This window comes from Panthera uncia, chromosome E3 (assembly GCF_023721935.1).
Source record: "Panthera uncia isolate 11264 chromosome E3, Puncia_PCG_1.0, whole genome shotgun sequence".
Classification (NCBI taxonomy): domain Eukaryota; kingdom Metazoa; phylum Chordata; class Mammalia; order Carnivora; family Felidae; genus Panthera; species Panthera uncia.
In genome coordinates this window covers 34427840-34443513 of record NC_064815.1, presented here as the reverse complement: position 1 = coordinate 34443513, position 15674 = coordinate 34427840, and the positions used below count along the sequence as shown (strand labels likewise).

The 15674-nt window shown below is 60.1% G+C and overlaps 1 protein-coding gene across 1 annotated transcript; it reads left to right on the top strand.

The window, feature by feature from the left end:
- Positions 1–1237: 1237 nt before the first annotated feature.
- On the top strand, positions 1238–15630 carry RHBDF1 (rhomboid 5 homolog 1). Its single transcript, XM_049639042.1, has 18 exons — positions 1238–1389; positions 8411–8551; positions 8621–8751; positions 9692–9905; positions 10338–10547; positions 10621–10743; positions 10816–10973; positions 11468–11725; positions 11840–11951; positions 12075–12149; positions 12241–12402; positions 13008–13108; positions 13272–13335; positions 13741–13835; positions 14091–14166; positions 14240–14340; positions 14457–14610; positions 14848–15630. The coding sequence occupies exons 2-18, from the start codon at positions 8435–8437 to the stop codon at positions 15265–15267; spliced, it is 2571 nt and encodes an 856-aa protein (XP_049494999.1). The 5' UTR covers positions 1238–1389; positions 8411–8434; the 3' UTR covers positions 15268–15630.
- The last annotated feature ends 44 nt before the right edge of the window (positions 15631–15674 follow it).

The window sequence follows — 15674 nt, the reverse complement described above, 5'->3', positions numbered from 1 at the left end:
GCAGGCCAGTGCCACCTGGTCCCAGACCAGCAAAGGGCCTGAGGACATATTTGTAGGACACTGCGAGGCTTGATGTGCTGGGCCAGATGTGCCCCAAGGTGTTCTGGCATCTGGTGAAAGGGTCCTTAGGAGACCTGTGGTCCCAGTTATGTCTTCTCTGAGGCAGTAAGAGAGACCACCCCAAGGAAGCCTAGGCTCGTCCACCACTCACAGGACCTGGTCAGCCCTATCTATGCCCTGCTGTTGGAACTCCCCTCCCCCATTTCCAGGTCTTTCTCGACCCCGCATACTCCTAGGATGTCGAGAGAGAGGGACTCTGGGAAATTCCCATCAGCCTCAAGCAGATGGGTCATTTTGTATCCAACTCAGACAATGCAGGGATGAGCCTATCAGGGGCAGTGGCAGGCTCTGAAAGAGGGAAGAGCAAGGAGTGGATGCCACAGTGTTGCCTCTGCTCTGAATGTTTCTGGGGTCGTAGGCCCAGCCTGGCCTGGGAGTGCCTGCTGGAGAGCACAGGGGTCCAGGAGGGGGTAACTGCTCTAATCCTTTGCTGTGAGGGTGTGCATCAGTGTGTAAACACACAGATGGGAGTGTACAGTTGTGGTTGTGTGCATGTGTATACTATGTGCAAGTTGATATGGTGTGTACAGTTTTGTGTGTGTGTGTAGGTGTGTGTGTGTGTGTGTGAGTCTGTAAACAGGTGTGTGTGAATGTGTGAGTCAGGGAGAGTGGTTAGAGCTCGTGGGTGTGTACGTGCTTGAATGCACGAGCGGGAACGTGGGTAAGTGTGAGTGCTCACATGGGTCTGGGTGAACTTAGAGGGATTTAGTGTGGGCCTTTGGAGGAGGTTGGTGGTTCGCTTTACAGGAGACCCAGGGACACTGTCCCACACCGCCCCTTCCCCCCTTTCTCAAGCACAAGTCAAGGAGGAATAAGGTCAGGATTCACTCTAGAGTCTGGGAGAGGCTGAGGAACACAGGACTGGCCTTGACGCTGAGGCTCTGTCCGGTTGGGCCCCTAGGCCCTCCCTCCCCGGCCGAGGCGTCCAAACCGCCCCCCCCCCCCCCGCCCCCCCGCCCCCCCCACCCCAGCCACAGGTGTCCGAGCGGCAGGACACGGAGAGAGCGGAGCCCGGGGGCCTTCCCGGAGGAGGTGACTCGAGCCGGGCGGGCCGCGCGCATTCCTGAGCCCTTAGTCAGCGCGGCCGCCCCCTCCGGCCGGGCCCGCCCCCGGCGCGCACGCCCCTCGCTCCATGGCATTCCCGGGCGGGCGGGCCGGACAGGCGCGCGGGCGGGGACTCGGCGCGGGCGCCCTCCCGGCCGGCGGTGGCAGCCCCTCCCCGGAGCCCTCAGGACCCCCCGAGGACCCTCGGTGCCAGCGGCGGCTGCGGTGAGTGAGCGCGCCGGGAGCGGGGCGCAGGGCTCCGCGGGCCGGGCGGGTTCCGGGGCTCGCGTCCGCCGCCCCCGGGGCCCGTCCTCAGCCAGCCGTGGCCGGAGCCGCCGGCAGCGACCGGAGTCGGGCTGGCTGAGGGCTCCAGGTCTGGGTCCCGGGTCGGGCGAGTACCCGCCCCGGTCGGCCGGACTTCCCTTCCCGGAGTTTCCCGACTCACCCGCGGAGGCGGCCCAGCCCGGGATTCCTAACCCGGCGCGGCGCAAAAATAGCTCATGGCCGGATTAGCACGTCCCAGCGGCCCGATCGGGCCGGACAGCGCGGCTCCAGCCCCCGCCCAACAGCTGAGGGTCCTGGGGAGGGCTCGGAGTCTGGGGGTGTCCCCAGGCTCCTCCAAGCTGTAACCCTCCCCCCCTGACGTTTTCCTTCCCGGCCGCCACCGGTGGGTGGTGCTCCAAGTCGAAACTCCGGCTCCGAGGGTGGGACTCCTCGGGAATCATCCCTGTCGCAGCCGTCGTCACTGTGGATGGGAATAATATCACCAATAATAGCAGTAGCTGGGGAGGTGGGGGCGGGGGACTGACCCTACTTTCCGCTTCACAACCTTTGTCTCCCTAATCTGTAAATCCTGGAGGTGCGGGGGCCCTGGGATCTACTCCCAAAGACACCCCCTATCTTGTGCTTAGTGACCAAGAGCAGCAGGGGGTGGGGTGGGGGAGTGGGGGCGTACCTAGAGGCTGGCTTTCTATTGCAGGGAAGATGGCAGGACCCCAGGGGCTCACGGGACTGGGGGAGGGCCTGGCTGTCTGTCCTGCTGGGGGCAAGTCTGTGGGGCTGGGTGGGGAATGGGCAGGGCATCCCACAGTCATGCCTGCCCAAGGCTCAGCTGGTTCCTGAGCAGAGTTCCTTCTGTGCAGCTTGGGTCCCGTGTCTCTGTGTCTGTTTGGGTGGGCGGGGGTCCTGGGTCTGAAGGCCCTAACCTTGTGCTGGGAGCCCCCTTCCCCAACCTTGGGACTTCCCAGCTGAGAAGATTCAAGGATGAAACCAGCTTTTCAGGTTTGACCCAGCTGGAAGCTGGATTCTCCCCCATCCCCCCCCCCCCCCCCCCAGCCTTGCCCCCGCCCCCCAGGGAGCCCCCCGAGGTTGGGGGGGGGGGGGGAAACCCCCCCCCCCGGCGGGGGGCCCGCAGCCCCCCAGGCCCCCCCCCCCCCCCCCCCCCCCCCGTCACCAGGGGTCATTCTGGGCAAGCTGGGTCCTTTACCCTGAGAACGGGACAGAGGCTAGTAGGTGGGCACAACAGTTGATTGGCCCTAAATTGAAGGTACCAGGCCCCAGGCCCCTTTCCAACCCTTCCAAGCAGCCAACCAGCCTCCCGCTGTGCAGACGGCCCAAGTGAGGGCAGCAGAGCTGGAGCACTGCTGTGACCAACGTTCCTCATCCAGCATTAGTGGCCAAGTTGCTGCCCTTGGGAAGTCATATCCTTTGTTCAGAGGGGATCAGCCAGTTCTCCCCTGCCTTTTGGGGCCCTCCCTCAGGGTCTTCTCAGCTCCCAGCTACTGCTCAGGGCACACCCTCTGCTCCTCTCTCTGGATGAGGTGCTCTCCTTGCCAGCCCCAGCTCCCCCACCTCGGTGTCCGTGACAGGATCCACTTTCTGCCCAAGGATCATATTCCTTGGCTCCTACCTATTTTCTGGGTAGGATGTGTTTGAAGGTGAACCCCTTCTGCCTGAACGGAGATGCTCCGGGTCAGGATAGCGTGAAGTTGGAGGATGGGTTTGATAGCCCACAGCCTCAGGTCCACAGCCTGAGGGACCCACATGGTCTGTCCCTACCCCTGGGGGACTTTGGCCAGGGCCAGCTAGGCAGGCACACAGGTCTCTTGCACCCCAGCTCCTGGGCAGACATTGCCCAAGGCTTTGAACTCCTTTGGAGGCTCAGTGACCTCAGGTGGTGACTGGCCTCTCTGAGCCTCAGTTTTCTTATCTGTAAGATGAATACAGAGGACCCTTTGCTACGGGTTGTGATAGGTCAGCAGGTGTGCCAGGCTTCTGATGACAGGCCATTTCTGCTCTTCGAACAGACTTTGGGACTTGGTTTCCCCTCCTGGGGCCTCTCTAGTACTATCCAGCAGTTGGCCTGTCCTGGGAGGAGGTCACTAAGCCCGAGGGTGTCAAGGCACCAGGGAGCGCCTGCGTCTCAGGGGGGAACTTCTGGGGGCTCTGATCAGTGGCCAGGCGACTCATCTGCCCTAAAGCCAGGCAGGTTGGTAGGATGCCGGCCTTTCCCCTCTGCAGGTTGAGGGATGCTTTCACCTAAGTCTCAGCCAGAATCTGCTATAGCTCAGTCTGTTCCCTTGCGCCCTTGCTGACTGACTTTGTGGCGTGGACCTTCAACCTCTCTGAGCCTTGGGGCTCCCCAGCCTGGGGTGTATCCACCCTGTCAGCCCTTGTCAGAGCCAGTGGGGTCAGGGGCTTTGGCTTTGGTTGTCATATATGCCTGTTGAAACTTTGGGCAGTACTTCTCCCCAGGGCTGGTTCTCCCTGTGCACCACACTCCCTGGTTAGGTCCCAGAGTGTGATTATTACTGGGGATTCCTGTGCCTTTGGGGACCTCCTGTAGCAGGGAGCCTTCTGTTGTTCTGTTATGGGCCCTCCACATACATGTCTGGGGTGACATCTGCCCGGTGATGGGTGACAAGGGGAAGGAGGGATTGATGTATCCTCCTGGGGATGGGCAGAGAGCACTGTGCAGGCTGTTAGCTGGGTCTCAGGCCTGCCCTGTTCCTGTCTGACCTTATTTCCTGCACAGAAAAGTGGTGAGATTTGGGAGGGTTGAGGAGCGGGGCAGGCCTGGCCATTACCATTCTTAGCATTATGCCATTTATACAGGAGACAAAGAGGCACAGAGAGGCCAGGTGAATTCTGCTTTGCCACACAGTAGCCTGTTTGAAGGATTGGATTCTGGGATGGATGCCAGACAGCTGGTGATCCCTGTTCCCAAGGGATTTCTGGGGATGAGCATCAGATTAGGAGTCAAACAGAAGACCGAGGGTCAGAGATCAGGGCACTAGTGTGGAGGTTGGAGGATGTGGCCCCTCCTGGGATCATGCTCAGGTGAGCTGGGGACACGTCTGGGCAGGTGTCCTGGGCGGGGCCCATTGCTCCAGCTGACCTTGGCAGTGGGCGGTCCCCTGGGCAGGGTGGGGCCAGGGCTTGGCGGGTCTTGTCCTGGGGCTGGGCCATTTGGGCTATCCACTAGGCCTCCAGCCGCCCCTGTTGGCATCGTCCTGCCGTGTGGCTGAGCGGGCCTGAGTGGATTGGTGGCTGCTGCTCACGCCTGAGGATCCAGCCTCACAATGGCTCTGGCCACTGCCCAGGCCAGAGCAGGCCAGAACTGCTCCCCAGTCTCCTCCTGCCTCTTGGTTATACCTTACCAAATTGGGCATCTCTGAAGGGTCCTATCCCCAGGTGCCACCCCCCCCCCCCCCCCCCCCCCCCGCCCCCGCCCCTTCCTTTGGCTGTCCTCAGGGGGCTCCACAGAGCCAGCAGGCAGCTCCTCCTCCCAGACTCAATTGCAGGGTCTTTTTCAGTCCGGTGTTTGCGTTAGCTGCTGCTTCTCAAGCACCAACTGTGTGCCAGGCACTGCTACAGCCCCTGATTTTCAGATGAAAAAATTGATGCTTGCAGAGGGTTGCAGGTGGTGAAGGTGAGAAGGTCTGTCCAGTGTCTCAGGCCAGGCTCTCCCCCACGGGCCTCCCTCCATGGGCTTCCCGGCCCCTCTTGTACCCGTGTACTGTGCCAGCCTGAAGGGTCCCCACTCATCCCCAGAGCAGGAACCTGCTTCAGTAGGACCTGGCCCGGCTCCCTACCCAGCCCTCTGCCATGAGGCTGCAGCTACTCCCACCCCTCTCCCTGCACTTAAAGCAGCCCCAGTGGTAACTTAAAAAAAAAAAAAAGACTTCCCCTCCCTGTCTCTTTAAAATAGATAAATGAACTTAAAAAAAAAAAAAGAAAAAAGAAGCAGCCCTAGTGGTCCTGTGACCTTTGTGCCTCAGCCCCATCTCGGGCCCTCATCATGGGCCCTGCACTTGTCCTGCGCTGCCTGGGGGTGTAGCACCTGATGTGCACCCCTGTTTCGTGTCCCCTTGCTGGGCTTGGCCCCCACCTTAGCATTTGGTAAGCCATTGCCAGCACTTTCTACTCCACTACTGGATGCCCATTTGGGGGTCTCCTGGTGGGGCTGGGCCCCGGGTGGGCAGTCTTGATTGTTGCCAGAGTGACTCAGATAATATGTGGCCCCATGCAATCAGGCCCTCCCTGGGCTGCGGTCTCTTCCTGCACTGAGGGGGTCAGCAGAGCAGAGATGCTGTCGGGATTCCCCCCTGAGGGGCTGTCTGGGAACAAGAGCCCACTGTGTGCCTGGGGGAGGCCTGGACACAGAACCACTGTGTCCTCTGCGTAGGCACTGTGCCCCTCCCCAGCCCAGACTCTTTGTCTTCTGGGCCTGCCTCTCCTCCACACCCCTGGGGCCCACTATGGAGCACTCCCCCCCTTGTGAATCCCACCCACTTGAGGCCCAGATGGGGAACTGTGCACAGAGTGGGGGGGGGCAGGCCAGGAACCCACAGCACTGGGGGCAGGGTGGGGATCCTGGAACCCTGTGGGTTACAGAGCACCCTCCAGGTTCTGCCCCAAACACAGGAGGGGTTTGTGTGGAGGCGAGGGACACTGGGAGATCTGGGCGTACCTGCAGGGCCCTGGTACCTCCCTCATGAGCTTAACGGCTGTTGTGTTCCTGGGGCTGACTGTCCGCCCAGGCTAGCAGTGGCTGGGGAATGCCAGATTTCCTGTGTACCTTACCACCCTTTTCCCACTTCTTTGCTTGTGCTATCCCTGCCCTGACCCGGCCTTGTGGTCAGCTCCTCCTCCCAGACGCAATTGTAGGGTCTTTTTCAGGAGCCCCTCCTCCCTCCAGATCATGAGGATGGGCCCTTGCCAGTCCATGCTCAGAAATGGCCAGTGTTGACTGAGCAGTGGCTCTGGAGCAGGCCTGTCTTGCCACTGCAGACCCGGTGGTAACAGGACAGCATACACGTGGGTGAACTCCTGAGCCGTGCCAGGGGAATCCAGGTCTGGGAGCACCTCTCAGGGGTGGGGCCAGCCTGACTAAGGCTGTGGGTCCTTGAACATGTGGGGATTGGGGCAGAATGCATGTGCAAGGCTGGGGCATGACTAGAGTGCTGAGATGGGAGGCCGCCGGGTGTGAGGAGAGGCCATGGGGGCAGTGGGAGCTGGGAGGGTCATGGATGTGTGTGGTGGTGTAAGCCAATCAGCTGGCAGAGGTTCCTTGTGCTCCTAAGTGGAGAACCGGCTCATATCACCTGGAGGTGCTGGCAAAGTATAGGGAGGCTCCTGGAGAGGCCTGTGGATTCCCAGCGGTTGGTCCAGGGCCACAAGGATCTGTGAGCAGTACCTGGGGCTACCCCTGTTTTGCAGAGGGGCAGGAGGGGCAGTGCTCAGCATCCCATGCCCTTCCTGGTCTGTGTAGGGGTGAGAACAACATCCTTCGACTTTCCCGGGTCAGTATACAGCTGGGAGTTGCTCTGAACAGAGTTCCTGCCTTCCGTGTTCTGTGTGAGTCCAGTGGGAGCTGTGGGCAGCATCCTGGGGCTGTCTGTAGTTACGCTCCCTGGATATGTGACCTTGGGCAAGTCAAGCCCCTGTTCCCCAGGGCTCAGTCTTCCTATTTGTAAAGTACAGGCGGGGCTTTCTCTATATCTCCTTCAGGGGATTGCAAGGGAGGCTATTTCTAGAGGCGTTCGTGGGTGGATTCCCAAGCCCAAATTTCAGAGTCTGTTTGGGTCTGAAGCTCTTTGATGTATCGGAGGGAGTTTGGAGTCTCCGCCCTCTCAGTATTGCTTGGCCACTCGCCTGCTATCCATGCCCCACAGTGTGCTTGGGGAACCCTTCCAAACTTGGATGTCCTGCTTCCAGACACCTTGTGGTCCTTTGGTGGGGGGGACAACCAGATCTGCCCTGAAATTGACCTTTTGTAAGGGGGGAATAGAGTGCCCAAGAGGCCAGTGGTCACATGGTCGTTGCCTCACTGTCACCTGGCCACGCAGCAGAGACCCTGATCAAGCCATGGCCTCTGCTCTGGGTCCTCCCTACTCTGCTTGGGCCCTCGTGCTGTGGCAGGGTCTCATATGCTGAGGGAAGTCCTCGGCACTGCAGTGCATCTGTTTTTTGGGCGCATAGCGGCCCCTGGTGGTCATGGCAGCATCCGCATGCCAGTGGTTTTCAGTAGGTCCCCTGCTGGTGGGGGCATCCGTGGCCCGCTGCAAGCCATGTGGCTGTTCCTCTTTGAGATGGAGGGATCACGCACCCCTGTTGTGGATGCAGTGGGCCCTTTGTCTTTGTAGCAGATGGTAGGACGGTGAGGTATGGGTCAGGCAGACATGAGACGTGCCCTGCGTACAGACTGGAGTGAGCCCCCAGCCTGGCTGTTTCCTGTGTGAGGAACAACCTTGCCCGCCAAACACTGGCCTCGTTCACCTCATCACAACCTTCATGTCTTTGGTAGATGTCACCTTACAGGGAGGCATCAGTGCCCCGGCAACTGGAATGTGCTGTTTTCCCTATCGTACTTCCCATGTTTTAACACACCGTATCTATAGGTTTATTGTTTGTCTGGACTCTAAGCTCCAGGAAGTCAGGGATTTTGTCCGTGTTTGTTTCCTTGTTTCTCCACCAACGTGTCCCTGAGCACCTAGGAGTGACTCATAGTAGATGCTCTAATATCTGTTACGAATTTATATCTTTCGACATGAATGAATGTATATTGTCTGAGGACCTAGTTCATGCCTGCAACGTCTCTAGGGATGAATGAAGCAGACACTCAGCAGATTAGTGCTGAGCATGGAGTAGGACTTCAGCATCAGGGACCAGGACCATCCCTGGGCCCAGCGATACTTCAGAGTTCTCTCAGCACTGTTACTGAGTAACACATGACACCCCCCAGGCCTGCCTTGCCCCACGTGGAACCATGAGTGAGGCCCGCAGGGACAGCACGAGCAGCCTGCAGCGCAAGAAGCCACCCTGGCTGAAGCTGGACATACCAGCTGTAGCGCCCCCAGTGACCGAGGAACCCAGCTTCTTACAGGTAGGCCCTGGCCAGGAGAGGCTGTGGGTATACTCCATCCAGCCTCCTCACCGTGACCCCATTGTCCAGCCCCTGAGACGCCAGGCTTTCTTGCGGAGTGTGAGTATGCCGGCCGAGACAGCCCATATCCCCTCGCCCCACCATGAGGTCCGGCGGCCAGTTTTGCAGCGCCAGACGTCCATCACCCAGACCATCCGCAGGTACTGTGTTGCCTTGGCTGCTCCGCTGGTGGGGGGCTGGGGGGACAGAGGCAATCATACAGGGTCCCCTCTGGATACTAGGGCTGGGAACGGAGCAAGGGTCCTTCCTGTCTTGGCTTTCTCCTCGATCTTGTTCCCCACATCACCCTGTCCTCCTCCTGCTCTGGGGACCAACTGCTCTCACCTACTGCCTTCTCTGCTCCCCTCCAGCACTCGCTCTCTCCTTCTCTGTCTCCCCCATCCCAATGCTCTGGCCCCTGAACAGCCGACAGGTGCGCTTTGGGCGTGTCCACACTCTGCCCCTCTTGGGTCCCCCTGGTGCCCGCAGGGCCCTCCCACAGCGCCGGTCTCTCTCCCGGTCCCTGCTCAGGTACCTGGGGCAGGGCATGAGTGTGTTGACATTAGCTGGCGTGTGCATGGCTTGTGGCCTCTCGGGAGTTGCCAGTGCAGTTGGTGTTCCCTGGGGTTCCTAACAGCAGGTGCCGGTAGTGTTTTTCCTTGCATGTCTAAGAGCTATGGGCAGCTTTCCTGGGCTTGCAGTGCCCACTGCCTGAGTTCTGTGGTGTCCAAGGTCAGGCTGCTGCCTGGGGCCGAGCTTTGTGGCTAAGGGTTGAGCTCTGAGTGCCATCTGTGGACTCGATGTCTCCCCCATGGACCCCCCCCCCCCCATGATGGGTTGAGGATCTGTGTAAAATACTCACTTGGGCAAGGCCTACCGTCTGCGGTTCTAGTAGGAATTTGGAGTTGGCTAATTGTTTAGGGGGTGGCCAGGGCTGGAACGCACTCATCCCCTTAATTAGACCAAGCCCACCTGGACCCTAGACCCTAGAGTGATTGGAGGCTTGGGTTGGGGCATGCTGCACAAGAGGAGAGCCTCTGAGGCCCCTGCTGGGGTGGGCAGAAGATCTGGCGTTACCCTGCTGAGACCCTCCTATGGCAGGGGCACAGCTGACTGGTTCGGAGTGAGCAAGGACAGCGACAGCACCCAGAAATGGCAGCGCAAGAGCATCCGCCACTGCAGCCAGCGCTACGGAAAGCTGAAGCCGCAGGTCATCCGGGAGCTAGACCTGCCTAGTCAGGACAACGTGTCTCTGACCAGCACTGAGACGCCCCCGCCACTGTACGTGGGGCCATGCCAGCTGGGCATGCAGAAGGTATGCCCACCTTCTGCCTCGTACCAGCTTCTCACTCTGCTTCCCGGACTGGGACTGGGGACACAGCCAGCCTGCGCGGAGGAGGTTCCTCGGAGCTCATGGTGTGGGAGGGTGGTCAGATGGTTCCATAAAGGCACCCAAGATACTCTGGGAATGGGGGTCAGGGGCAAGGGACAAGGTCCTGGGACTGTACCATGGGCCAGTCTCCAGGTGGGAGAGTATCGCAGGATGAACAGCAGTGTGAAGGTACTACAGGCGAGGATGGGGGCCTCTTTGGGCACCCACACAGCTGTCCAGGGACCCATTGGGGAGTGGGAAGACCAGCAGCTGTGTTCTCTACAGTGGAGTATAGGGTGGAAAAGGATCCCCCCCCCCCCCCCCCCCATAGCGATGACCCAGTCCCTGACTCTTACATCTCCTTCCCTCTGCCAGATCATAGATCCCCTGGCCCGGGGCCGGGCCTTCCGAGTGGCAGATGACACGGCTGACGGCCTGAGTACCCCACACACACCTGTCACGCCTGGTGCTGCTTCCCTCTGCTCCTTCTCCAGTTCCCGCTCGGGCTTCAACCGGCCCCCGCGGCGACGCAAGCGTGAATCGGTGGCCAAGATGAGCTTCCGGGCAGCTGCAGCCCTGGTGAAGGTGGGTGCAGGGGCTGGGGTGAGGTGGGAACTAAGCTGGCCACCACACCGCACGCTCACCTCCTCGCTGGTAGGGCCGCTCTGTTAGGGATGGCACATTGCGCCGGGTGCAGCGCCGAAGCTTCACTCCCGCCAGCTTCCTGGAGGAGGACACAGCTGACTTCCCCGACGAGCTGGACACATCCTTCTTTGCCCGGGTAAGAGCACAGGGGCATCACCTGAGACCCCTCCGCCTACGTATCCCACCCTGACCGTGTGTATTTGCTCAGGAAGGAGTCCTCCACGAGGAGCTGTCCACGTACCCAGACGAGGTGTTTGAGTCCCCTTCGGAGGCAGCACTCAAAGACTGGGAGAAAGCCACAGAACAGGCAGACCTCACGGGTGGGGCCCTGGACCGCAGTGAGCTTGAGCGCAGCCACCTGATGCTGTGAGTGCCACCAGCCAGGGGGGAGGGGGGAGGGCAGGATCTACGGCTGTCCGGAGCATCTGGGCCCTAGGGCACTGATGCCATGGAGGGCCGAGGGAAGGAGTCATCTTGTGGATTGTGAGCCCAGCCTGGTCACTATGGCTGTGGGACCCAGGGCTGGGCACCATTCAAGTCCTGGCTGCCCACCTGTGGGACAGGAACGGAATCCCAGGGTCCACAGGCTGGACAGAATCTAGCAGGGAGATGGAGGGTGTTGTAAGGCATACTTGTAGATCGTCCAGGGAACCTCACATAGGTCAGGTTCCACCTCTGCAATCCCCAGGGGGGCTCAGGATTGCTCTTTTACTGGTGAGGAGGAGGCTGATGGTGGATGACTGCACAGTGCCTTCAGTGTTAGATGGGAGCCAGAGAGGAGAGGCCATCCTGGTCCTGCTGGGAGGGATTGAGGCAGGCTGGGAGTCTAGGGCGGGAGGTGACTGTGCCCCTTCCCCCAGGCCCCTGGAACGAGGCTGGAGGAAGCAGAAGGAGGGTGGCGCAGCGGCCCCACAGCCCAAGGTGCGGCTGCGGCAGGAGGTAGTGAGCACGGCGGGTCAGCGGCGGGGCCAGCGTATCGCGATGCCCGTGCGCAAGTTCTTTGCCAGGGAGAAGCGGCCGTATGGGCTGGGCATGGTGGGCCGGCTGACCAACCGCACTTACCGCAAGCGTATCGACAGTTATGTCAAGCGCCAGATTGAGGACATGGACGACCACAGGTAGGCATGGGGTGGGAGTGTGGGTGGGATGCAGCTTCCAGCAGGCAAGGCTCCAGGTTGGGGGTGGGCTCTCTGGGTTGGAGACGCGGTCTCTGCTGACGCTCTGCCCTGCAGGCCCTTCTTCACCTACTGGCTCACCTTCGTGCACTCACTCGTCACCATTCTAGCCGTGTGCATCTACGGCATCGCGCCTGTGGGCTTCTCGCAGCATGAGACTGTGGACTCGGTGAGCCCTGGCACCCTGCCCGGCCCAGATCTGTGGGGTCTGGGCTCTGGACTCCGTCTTTCCTCACTCTGTGAGGAGAGGGCTGGAGCGGGTTCTGTCTGATCTGTCTCCCCAACCTTGCAGGTACTGCGGAACCGCGGGGTCTATGAGAACGTCAAGTACGTGCAGCAGGAGAACTTCTGGATCGGGCCCAGCTCGGTGAGGGCAGGGCCTTGTGGGTGCCGGAGGGTGGGAACCCTGGGCTCGCAGGGGGCCGGATTCTGCAGCTGCACATCCCAATCCTCCGCAGGAGGCTCTCATTCACCTGGGTGCCAAGTTCTCGCCCTGCATGCGCCAGGACCCGCAGGTACACAGTTTCATCCGCGCTGCGCGTGAGCGTGAGAAGCACTCGGCCTGCTGCGTGCGCAATGACCGGTCGGGCTGCGTGCAGACCTCGGAGGAGGAGTGCTCGGTTTGTGCCCCCACCACCGTGTGCTTGCGGTTACTTTGGGACTTCAGATAGAGCCGGTTGAGTCATCACTACCCTAGTTCCGTGCATATTATGGCGCCCCTCCGTGCGAGGGCCCTCCGCTCACATTTATTCCTTGTATCCCCTGCTCCCCCCATTTCCTGCTCCTCCTGTCACAGAGGACAGCTGTAGCAAGTCTTTGATTTGGGTGTGCTCTTTTTGCACGTCGGTCCTGTTTTTGTGCACATGTCCTAAGTTTACACAAGGGGTGTTGCCTTATTCTTTCCACTAAACAATTCAAGAAAAAACCAAAAAAGATTCCTACAAGTTTTTATTACATCATCTCATGTGGAGGTGCTGTAGTTTACACCAGTTCTGATTTTGGACACAGGTTGTTTCTATTGTTAAGCTAACAGGAATTATGCTGCTGAGCTCCTTTTAATAGTCTCCCAACATGCCTGCACATTTGTGGAGTGTAATTTCATTGAAATTGCATTGTGGGTCGGTGTGAGGGACTCAGTGACTTTACTTTTGATTCCTGCCTCCTGGAGACTGCACTGGCTAAGGGGTGGGCTCTGACCAGGGCCTGACCCTGTGTCCTCCCACAGTCCACGCTGGCAGTGTGGGTGAAGTGGCCCTTCCACCCCAGTGCCCCAGATCTTGCGGGCCGCAAGAGGCAGTTTGGCTCTGTCTGCCACCAGGACCCCAGGTCAGTCCTGCCAGCCCCTCCCTTACTTCCTTTGTCAATGGCTCCATGGGGTGTGGGGCGGGGGGGAGAGGGTATAGCTGCCCCACATGTCGTTGAGTCGGACGGGAAGGCATGGATACCAAGGGTACAAGGCAGGGTCTGACCACATCCTGGGTTCATGCAGGGTGTGTGATGAGCCTTCCTCCGAGGACCCCCACGAGTGGCCAGATGACATCACCAAGTGGCCGGTGAGCCAGAGTGGAGGGGTTGTTTGTGAGTCACCCCGTTTTGTGAAGGAGGAACCCACATTCCACCCGTTAGTGATGCCAGAGATCCCCATCATGGGACCACCCTGGGTGTTCAGACGCTGTGCCTCTGGCCTTTGCTCAGCCTGTCTACCTACCAAACACCTGCCTCTCTGAGCAGGTAGCCAGAACAGGAGAACCAGGTGGAAGCCTAGGAGGCCAAGTGACATTACTCCAACCTGACAGATGGCTCATCTGTGTCTCGGGGTGTGGTAGCCAGCTTGAAGTCCAGGGAGGCTGGCTTCCTACCTTGGGAGCCTGTCCATCCTTGCCCCATTCTCCCAGCATGGTTGTGGGTCCCAGGGCTGGGGGAGGCCTTGACCCAACTCACCCCCATTTGTGACCCAGATCTGCACCAAAAACAGCGCCGGGAACCACACCAACCACCCTCACATGGACTGTGTCATCACGGGCCGGCCCTGCTGCATCGGCACAAAGGGCAGGTGGGTGTGCCTGTGCTTGTGTGTGCAGCCAGTCCTGGGTGCAGATTGCCCTGGGGCTGTGCCCTTCTCCCTCACCAAGTTCCAAAATAACCCAAGATTCCGAGGGGCCTGGGGTGAGAAGGGGTCTGCCTGGACTTGTCCAGAGCCAACAATGGTGGGCAAGTAGGGCTGAAAGCTGGGCCTGGCTGGCATAGTCAGGTGCCTCTGCCCTTGGGCCACTCTACAAGTCCTTGCAATCCTGGCCTGACCTTCCAGGTGTGAGATTACCTCCCGGGAGTACTGTGACTTCATGAGGGGCTACTTCCACGAGGAGGCCACACTGTGCTCCCAGGTAGGCCTCCAGGGTGAGTGTCCCTCCCCTCTCCCCCCAGCCACTGTGGGTGCTGACGGGCCACTCTGCACAGGTGCACTGCATGGATGACGTGTGTGGGCTCCTGCCCTTTCTCAACCCCGAGGTGCCTGACCAGTTCTACCGCCTGTGGCTGTCCCTCTTCTTGCACGCTGGGCAAGTGATACCATGTGGGCTGAGCAGGGGTGGCTGGTCCCAGGTACCCCAGGATGGCCAGAGATGGTGAAGGGGGCGGCCTCCTTACTGAGTACCACCTCACCCCCACCCCACAGGATCCTGCACTGCCTGGTGTCAGTCTGCTTCCAGATGACTGTCCTGCGGGACCTGGAGAAGTTGGCAGGCTGGCACCGAATAGCCATCATCTACCTGCTGAGCGGTGTCACTGGTAACCTGGCCAGTGCCATTTTCCTGCCATACCGGGCAGAGGTAAGACTGTCACCCAGAGTGGGGACGCCCCCATGTGCACCTGCTGCCTGTCGTAAACCGAGTCCACGTCCAGCTCGGAGTCTGGGGCCCTGGAGGGTCCAGACTGGGAGCATCTCCTTTTGGCTCCTTGATCTCAGTGTGCTGCGGGCCACGGGAGGCAGGACGGGGAGACGCGGCTCTGGGTTGGGGCGGGTCTGCTCAGCCCCACCAGCTCACAGCCACCCACACTGCCGCCAGGTGGGCCCAGCCGGCTCGCAGTTTGGCATCCTGGCCTGCCTGTTCGTGGAGCTCTTCCAGAGCTGGCAGGTCCTGGCAAGGCCCTGGCGTGCCTTCTTCAAGCTGTCGGCTGTGGTCCTCTTCCTGTTCACCTTCGGCCTGCTGCCCTGGATCGACAACTTCGCTCACATCTCGGGCTTCATCAGCGGCCTCTTCCTCTCCTTTGCCTTCCTGCCCTACATCAGCTTCGGCAAGTTTGACCTGTACCGCAAGCGCTGCCAGATCATCGTCTTTCAGGTGGTCTTCCTGGGCCTCCTGGCCGGCCTGGTGGTCCTCTTCTACTTCTACCCCGTCCGCTGTGAGTGGTGTGAGTTCCTCACCTGCATCCCCTTCACTGACAAGTTCTGTGAGAAGTACGAGCTGGATGCTCAGCTCCACTGAGCTGGCTGGGGCGCCGGGGCCATGTGCTTCAGCAGGCCAGAGCCAGGCACATGGTCTCCCCCAGGCCTCACAGGCCACAGGACTCGACTCTCAAGCCCTGTGTGCTGCTGCCCTGCCTGTTTCCTGAACACTGACCTCTTGTGCCTTGTTCACCAGCGGTGAACCTCTCGTACTTCAGGGCATTTATTACACTAGTTCCCGTGATTACCTTCTAACTAGTCTCTTGACGACCACCTCATGTGGCCAATAAATGGACTGGGAGCGTTTTAGCTGCCACTAACTTACCGGAGCTGCCTCGTCTTTCTGGCTTCTGGCTGGGGGCTGTGGAGGGAGATCCTTCAGGCCGCTGGCCACCTTGCTCACAATTCCCCACAACAGGGAACTAAGTGTCAAATATACCTTCCAGT

Bases quoted from the DNA above. Each gene is read 5' to 3' on its own strand.
- RHBDF1 (XM_049639042.1), top strand. From the start codon at position 8,435: ATGAGTGAGGCCCGCAGGGACAGCACGAGCAGCCTGCAGCGCAAGAAG. The intron at 13,336-13,740 runs GTGAGCCAGAGT...TTTGTGACCCAG, and splicing joins ATGACATCACCAAGTGGCCG to ATCTGCACCAAAAACAGCGC. The intron at 14,611-14,847 runs GTAAGACTGTCA...CACTGCCGCCAG, and splicing joins TCCTGCCATACCGGGCAGAG to GTGGGCCCAGCCGGCTCGCA.